The sequence below is a fragment of the Haplochromis burtoni genome, unplaced genomic scaffold (assembly GCF_018398535.1).
Source record: "Haplochromis burtoni strain Fernald_Lab_line unplaced genomic scaffold, NCSU_Asbu1 Contig_35, whole genome shotgun sequence".
Lineage (NCBI taxonomy): Eukaryota > Metazoa > Chordata > Actinopteri > Cichliformes > Cichlidae > Haplochromis > Haplochromis burtoni.
In genome coordinates this window covers 1,191,016-1,199,728 of record NW_024582396.1, presented here as the reverse complement: position 1 = coordinate 1,199,728, position 8,713 = coordinate 1,191,016, and the positions used below count along the sequence as shown (strand labels likewise).

Sequence of the window (8,713 nt, the reverse complement as noted above, 5' to 3'; positions counted from 1 at the left end):
AGGACAGTCCCTTGTGGTGCCCCTGTGTTGCTGATTACCTTGTCAGACACACACTGTGGTCACACATATTGTGGTCTTCCTGTCAGGTAATCAACAATCCAGGACACCAGAGAATTGTTGATTATATTTGACTAATCTCTGAGAAGTCCAGTTTCCTGCTTCAAATTTGGGTATATTAGTCTTATTTGTCTAATAAATGCCTAAATAAAAAAAAAAAAAATAAAAAAAAAATAGAATTCTTAGTTTTTCTAAAACATTTATTTTCTTGTTTTCACGAAGCCATCAACTTAAAAAAAAATTCCTTTCACTTTTACAGTTATCCTTCTGTCACTCGTCTCCACCCACTCCACCTTGCCTCTCTTGTTCACCGTGTGCTGCCTTGGATGGTGATGGCTACCTCTGTTTCTTGTGACTTGTTAACTTGCAGATGAAATGAAGCAGTGTAAGGCAGTGTAGTGCTTCCACTGTGAAACTGGGACGTCTCCTTTCTAAAGAGTTTGTTATATAAATAAATGTAGTCAAACACATGTATGAGATGAAGGACGCAGAAACATCAGTTTGGGGTGAAATTTTAATTACGGTCTGTGTTGCTATTACACAAATTTAATTTAATTCAATGCTTTGTCCTCGAATAAATATTTAATCATTCAACTGGCACAGGAGTGCGGAGGCTTTGGATATCCAGTAGTCGCTGGGTCGCTTGGAGGGAAGCATTACTGTCACCACAAAATTAGTTGAGTGACCTGAAGGGAGAGAGACATGAAGGGTGAGGAAACAATCTGAGCAAACATCCTTTTCTTTCTTTTTTTGACATTGTATGTTGGTAACAGGGACGTGCGCTGTATCCCACCAAAACTCCCAGCGATGCCCAAAAACTAGCTCTTGGCCTTATGATAGTATAAAATGTGTCATGACTTTAAATGTAAAAAGGTTTCCAGTGAGTGACTTTGGATACATCAGGTGTGTACCTGTGGTGGACAGAGTGCCAGCTCTGGCTGAGGTCTTGTACAGAGGAGCGTGGTAGAGGTCGGGCTCTGGGACGTAGTTCTGCTGTGGCTCAAAGTGCACCACCGGCAGCATGGTGTTCATAACCCGAGGCAGCGCATCATCCATCACCATGCCGACATCATCCCAGCGACAGGCATCCATGAACATACCGTGAACAAGTACACCATCCTGCGGCTCTGGTAACTGTTTTAACAAGTAACCATATTAAAGGAATTACCTTTTTATTTTACTTTAACTTTTTACTGACAAACTCTTGAAACAAAGTAAACACAAGACTTGCAAAGCCAGAAAATAAAACAAAGAACATGTGGCTTTGCTTTTATCAGATGTATCGAGAGCTTTTTATTCTTTAAGGATTTCATTTTCATGAACAGAGATTTAAAGAAGAGTTGACACGATGTTTGCTGCGGTTGATATTCACTATTTATGACGCTTAAGAGGGCATCAATCTGATATGTCATCAGGAAATAAACTCAGTATTTAAAAAAAGAAAACAATACTGGAGGCTGTACTGCCCTCCAGATTCACACCGGAGTCAAGTATAACACAACCTTACTAAAGAAATCAGTATGTAGTCCAATCAAAAATAATGGATAATAATGGATTTAATTTGATCATTTAGGATATATTTGCTCTGTGGTGCTAACTTTGAGATCACCAGATCAGATTTAGAGATTCAGGATAAAGTAATTTCACAAAAACATTAATCAATTAATACAAGAATTAAATACATATATCAAATGGGTCATGATTTGACCTATTTGATATATGTATTTATATCTAATTCACATTTTGCATTGACCATTTCAAATGCTTGCCCAAAAACAAAACAAGCTAGTGGTCATATTAATGATTAAAGGATTTATCTTCAGCCTGCTAGGTTTGTTTTGCTTCCAAGGACTCTAACTGAAATCATGCAAACACAAACACAATTGATAACATAACTGATTTTGTGTAAAAATGTAAGAAGAATTTTGAATAAAATATTGCACATAAAAACATTAACTGCAGTTAAGTAAGTTAAGTTGCACAAATATAAGGAGCAACAAACTTTAACTGTAGAGAAACCAAACTGATGTGATATTTTAGATTGCATCTTGAGATTGTTGATCTGCTCTTCCACATTAGCTCTCCTGCTATTAGCCAGAAAAATAGCATCTTAAAGTACTGCTAATATTTGAAGGGCTGGAGAAAAGAATATTTGTGCCCTTTTTTTAAAGCACTACTGAAAGCATAACTAAGAGTACTGCTCCTCTTACAGTACCTCCTCATCCATGTTCAGTTTTGCACCAATGGGAAGAGTGCGTAGAGCCTCACAGACTGCTTCCTCATCCCTGTACGCCGGCACCACGCTGAAGCGGAAATTAAGCTCGTCAATAGGCAAACTGTAACGCCGGGCATGATTCTGCAACACTCCTACAGGCCATCAAAGACACAAGAGCATTGAAATAAGTCACTGTGCTGTTTAGTAAAATCTACCAATAAACACAAATTTAATTAATAGCTCTCTTTTAAACTTCATTCATTTATTTTTACACTGTATACTTGAAAGAGTAGTCAGAGTGATCATTGTAATCCTCAAGCTCAGCTCTAAAACTGTGCTTTACTGTTGGCATTATTAAAAAACATAGAGCATGTTTCAGTGTGTTACCAGTAAGAAAGCCTTGAGGGAAGAAGAACCCTGAGATCCAAAATGATTTGGGCTGACCACGTGTGATCCAAGTCTTGCAAGAGAGGAAAAGAGAAGAAGAGATGCAATTAAAATATAAGTATCTTTAAATAACGATATCTTTGTTTATGCAGTATCTCCTTCTTTTATTCAATATAGTGCATTAAAGGCATCCTGTAAGTCAGGGGTGTCGAACTCCAGGCCTCGAGGGCCGGTGTCCTGCAGGTTTTAGATCGCACCCTGGGTCAACACACCTGAATCAAATAGTTAGTTCATTAGCAGGCATCTGGAGAACTTCAAGACATGTTGAGGAGGTAATTTAGCCATTTGAATCAGCTGTGTTGGATCAAGGACACATCTAAAACCTGCAGGACACCGGCCCTCGAGGCCTGGAGTTCAACACCTGTGCTGTAAGTGACCCAGTGAATCAGTTTACATTGGATTTTGTTTCCTAAGATAATCAGCATGTGGAGTGTGACTCAGTGTTTATCCACTGCTGTATAAACTAACAGGACTTTACCCTGTTTGTGCTTGTTTAAGTGAATTATAGTGACTGTACGATACATGTTCAGAGCAGACTTAAGAGCAGCTTAAATCAGAGAAAATGGACCAAACACTAAACCAGGATGTGCAGAGAGGCAGAAAGATGAACGCAGAATGTACATGTGTTATTACAGTTTTCCAAACTAATGAGATAACACACAAATCAAATGTATGCAAACGTACATATGCATGCACACAGACACACACACACACGTGCACACATGCACACACCCGAACCAATAAAACACAGCCAATATCCCAGACCTGAGCTAGAAAAGACTTCTATTCTAATCCAATGTATGTTAGCTTTATAAAGACACATTTCACACAAACTTCTATAATTCCTCTGGACTGAACTTGAAAACGTGTGTGTTTTTGTTAATATCTGTATGCAAACCTGGATAAAGGACGTTCTGAGAGTCAAGTCTCTGACCCAAGAAGACAGCGGTTTGAGGGAGGGGTAGGCAGAGTTTGCCCAGTGGGTGGGGACCTGGTCGTTCAGAAAGCTTGTGTAGATTCGATCCATTTCCTCTGACATCACAACAAGACCTGCTATTGCCTTTTGCAGAGTGATAAGAGACATCTACGAAAAAGAAAGTGAGAATAACACATCACAGTAACGACAGATTCCGAAAAATGTTATTTCTGAAACTAAACAGAACGCATATTTTTGATTGTTCAGGTTTTTTTCTATTTGAATGTTTCTCTAAGATCAAGTAAATAAACAACAATCCAAAGAAAACAACTCCTGAAGTGGTCATGAGATGATCTCCACCAATTAAATGTGTGTGGTTTTTACGTCACCCTGAGAACTTTAAGCAAGTTGTTGAATCGGTCTGCTTCTTGGGCCAAAACAGTTGTGAGGGAGTTCAGGTGCCCATTGGTGTCTTTGATAAACAGTGTGTCAATTGCTTCATCCATGTCCAGTCGCTCTGCACTCCAAAAGACAGACAAGTTCACAAAGAGACAAAAGACAACACAACCAATGAAAACATGGGGAAAAAGAGTGAGTGTAATAATGCAAAGTCTCAGCAGTAACTGAGATCTATGTGCAGGTGAATCTATGTGGGGTCAGCGTACCGGGCAGTTTGGCTAGAATCAGCTCGGCGAGCTCGCAGACTATGTCATCGTTACTCTTAGCTCCATGTTGTGCTGAAGAACGAGGATTAACATCCAGTATGGTATTGATCAGAGTTATAGTTTCTTGACGCTGCAGAGGCAAACACACACACACACACACACACTCATGTATTGATATTTTATCATAGCACTCCCAAAGCTCATAAACTGCATGAGAAACATAAGTTTAAATCACTAAAAGGAACACAAGCCACTTCTTATAATTGCTGTGAAGTGAAAAATTTAACAGATTTTGAAAAACTATGTATAAATAAGAAATTGCACAGTCATTTATATTTAAGAGAACAACTGGCAGTCTGGTATAAAATAGAGACAGAGACATTTGCTTGTAATGTACTGGTATTGTTACAGTATTGTTCCTCACCTGAAAAGCCAAGTTGGCATTCTCATGCATACCAAAGACCTCAGGATCATCAATGATCGGAAGATTCTCAATATACTTCTTATATTGTTCGAGTTCATCTGACTCTGGAGCGTAGTAAACACCTTACAAGGAGAAAACCATTAATTGAGATATATGCATAGCGTTCACTGTGCATACACGCGTGTACATACACATGTACACATACACACACATACATGTACACACACACACATATACATACAAAAGAGGGCAGAAAGAACAATACCTGAGGGGGAGTAGGTGTAGCCAGGCTGCAGAGTTTCTGGAGAAAAAAAGCCTTTGAGGATTGTCCTTAGGCACCGTTGGTCCCAGGCATCCGTCACTCTCCCTCCATACGTGATCTCACCTGAAGAGAAAAAAAAACACAGTAGGATTTGAGATATTTCATGGCTTTCTTTGTTTATGAATGCAGGAGATATTGCTTTTAAAGACCAGACCCTCTTCTAGTTTCAGTTGATCAAAATCTCACTCAGAATCAGAAAAATAAAAAAGTTATGGAAAAAACAGCAACAACTTTAAACTAAAAAATATGCATATAGTATATTTACATAGATATGTGTAATTCCCGTTCTTATACAGATAATTTTGAAAGAAGTTGGATCCAGGTCATTCAATTTAAAGATGAAATACTAAAAAGAGAAATCTATTACAGAACAGAAAACACAGGGGAAACAGCTCCGGAGCCGGAGCCTTACATTGCGGCTCTGCATGGTTTGGAAAGATAAATTATACCGGTAATTATTTAACTGAAGTGTATTTTATTTGAGTTAGTTCTTTTTTAAAATTTGTAGTTCTAAATTGGAAGATTATTGTGATCTTGAATAATAAAAATAAAGTTAGATTTTATTATTTTTTGTCGCTCAAAATAAGCGTCACACTCGCGGAAGCCGGTATACCCGCCGAAACGACGTGCATTTACCGAGACTTTCAGCCCCAGGTAGGCCAAGTATGGAGAAATGTAAGAAAAGAAAAATATCTGAAGAAAATACAACATTTAATGATGGCTGGGCAGATTCATTTGTATTTACTTCTGACGAGAGTGACCTACCGGATCCACATACGTATGTGAGCAGCTGTTCTCCACCATGAACTATGTTAAAAACAAACACCGCTCACGCCTCACAGACGACAGCTTACAGTCCTGCGTAAAGATGAAGTGACTTCGTACAGCCCCGATCGTACAGCAGACGCTGTGCGCGGAGGTTCAGGAGCAGAAGTCCGATTGTAAACACATCACGGCAGACCCGACGATGTTTACATGAACATGCTCTTCAGCATCTCTTTATTGACCACTTTTCACACACAGCCGGCTGTAGCTTTCCAGCTCACAGCCCGACACATACAAACAACAACACAACAGCAGAGAGAGCAAGCCGGTGAGGCGTGATTGCGGATGCCACTCAGGTACGTCTGCCTCTCCAGATATTTTGAAAATATTTATTTTAAATTTTTTAGGAGCATGGTGCTTTTTTTCCAATTATTTTTTAAATTCTGGTCAAGGCTCCGCTACACTCCGAAAGCCCAGAAGGCAATACAAGGATGACGGCTCATTGTTTTTGTTTGCTACATGGATAATTTAAGTTCAGCTTTTTAATTCATTTTAAAGACACCTTCAACTGGTTGACTTTCTTTTTAGTTATTATTTCATTACATAAATAAAATGTAATTTTCTCCATAGCACTTCATGGATTTCATAAGCAACACACTATAGTTGTTTATACAAAGCATTAAGGTAAAAAAACAACAATATACACGGTGTTATCTTCATTTTAGATGTCAAAAAGGTTGCTGACCGCTGGATTAAAGTGTCCTATTATTCTTCCCACACTTTTATTTTTATGAAACGGCTGCATGTTTAGGTTCAAGGACATGCAATCATGTTTGTTTTGTGAAAAGGCTTTCTATTAATATAAAATGTCAAAATACAAATAAGACATGCATTACATATGGGAAATAAGATGCTACACAAACAGTCCCTAACTTATTACCTTGTTGAATTTAGATACAAGAACATTTCTGTTGATATTTGCTTCCTACCAGTGATGTAGACCAGAGCATCCCAAGGGATGGTGCCATCTTTGCAGTACAGGTTGAGGTTGAGCAGAGCACATTCTCTGTCACTGTCATTGAATTCGTAGCGGATGTTCCAGCCCAGGGGACCAAACTTCTTCCGCTCCTAAACACGAGACACACAGGCAGAGAAGTACTGTACGACCACACACAAAGTAAAACACATCCAAGAAAACAAAGTAATAATGATGAGGCACTTTACATGTAAAATACTGAGAAAGAGTGTATGTAACCTGGATGATTGCATGGAAAAAGCAGATTCCAAAGACAATCTTCCTCCACTGGCGTCCCAAAATGTGGCGTTCAAAGAAACTGCTGGTGATCTCTGTGAAGGCTCGTCGCATGTTGGCTCGCAGGCCTCTAGGAGGCTCGTTAGTCACCTGGCAATGACATCAGAGAGACCTACTGAGAAGACTACCAGTAATCCTGAAAACCTTTTGGTTTAGCATCTCCTCCTTGCTGTTCAGGCTGTCTTCAAGTGCACATACAATCCCAACGACTCTTCAAGGTAACCAGTGTACCGTGTGACTCACTCTTCAAATTATCAGGTCATGGTCATGATGACGATAAATCAAGTGCTGGTAGTTAATGTACGTTTAATTGACGTCAAAGATTTCGACCCATATTTATGAAGGCAGTGCTTAACTAACGTTTATGCCACAGATACCCTAAATAACCAGTACTCGTAATTACCAAAGTCATTTTTATGTTTCACTCATGTTCAATCCACCAGTATGGACAAGTTCTTTTTTAAAAACAGTATTTTTAATCATCTATAGCTTTATTATACAGTATTACAGTGTTTGGGTCTCTGTGTGACTACCTTAACGGAGTTCTGGAGCACTGTAACAGGAAATACTTTGGTCGGCATGGAACTGAGAAACAAACGGAAGTTCTCATGGACTGATGTGTCTGCAGAGAAACAGATGAGAAAATTATTTGCATATTCATAAAAAAGAAAAGGCCTTAAAGGATACTTGTAAAAAGGTCCTGCAGTATTTTTTTATCAATAATACAAACACTTTGAAAAACCAAAGCATACAATATCACAGTTTACTCATTTCTGTTTCTCAGAGATTAGAAATGCACGTGTAAATTACAAATTATGTCTAATGACATTAGAAATATGAAGGAACTTGTTTAGATGTGTCCCTGAGCATTGCTGCTAACAATGTTCATCCCTTTATGACCACAGCGTACCCATTATCTAGTGGCTATAATGCGATCAACAAATCTGCAACAACTGTGTGACGCTATCATGTTAATGTGGACCAAAACCTCTGAGGAATGCTTTAAGCATTGTTGAGTCTGCACAATGAAGAACTAAAGTACGTTTTCTTGAAGGTCAAATGGGTTCCAACTGAGTACTAACAAAGTGTAACTAAACTGAAACTAAACTGCAGCCCAGCATCTCTTTCTTGGGTATCCCCATCCATAAACACTAAAATTACCACCACTGGGATTTCCCAGTTTGAAGCAAATGTTGTAATTATTCTAATTTAATACTATTTTTTTCATACAACCCTCATAAGCCTTAACTAATAAAAAATATGTCACAAATGTTAGGACAGAAGGCTGAAATAAACAGAAACTTTTGAGCTCAATTTAAAAATAGTACCAGGCTCAGTGAAAGTCTTAATGAGCTCCTCCATGGCTAACATCCAAGACACCGCCAGATGGCAGTTCTGCAAGAAGACCCAGTTGCCACTCGTTAGCGCTGAATGGATCATCTTCTCTGCTATAGGTCCCTGGCCTTGCCCCAGTGAGATAGCCTCGACCCTGAAAAACACAGAAAAATCACCATTTTGATGCCTTTATAAACTTTATTCATTCATTTGGGGCGACCGTGGCTCAGGGGGTTGGGAAGCGTATCTGTAACC

General features: G+C 38.9%; 1 protein-coding gene across 1 annotated transcript in view; it reads right to left on the bottom strand.

Annotated features, from left to right (window-relative positions):
- Positions 1-298: 298 nt before the first annotated feature.
- The window catches only part of LOC102306485 (dynein, axonemal, heavy chain 6), a 63,182-nt gene continuing 54,767 nt past the window's right edge, over positions 299-8,713 (bottom strand). The window contains 13 exon segments of the mRNA XM_042219575.1: positions 299-743; positions 969-1,191; positions 2,273-2,424; positions 2,660-2,732; positions 3,618-3,803; positions 4,025-4,152; positions 4,301-4,430; positions 4,725-4,846; positions 4,990-5,109; positions 6,801-6,939; positions 7,067-7,213; positions 7,657-7,745; positions 8,452-8,612. Of these exon segments, the coding sequence (XP_042075509.1) occupies positions 640-743; positions 969-1,191; positions 2,273-2,424; positions 2,660-2,732; positions 3,618-3,803; positions 4,025-4,152; positions 4,301-4,430; positions 4,725-4,846; positions 4,990-5,109; positions 6,801-6,939; positions 7,067-7,213; positions 7,657-7,745; positions 8,452-8,612 (1,774 nt within the window). The 3' untranslated portion in view covers positions 299-639.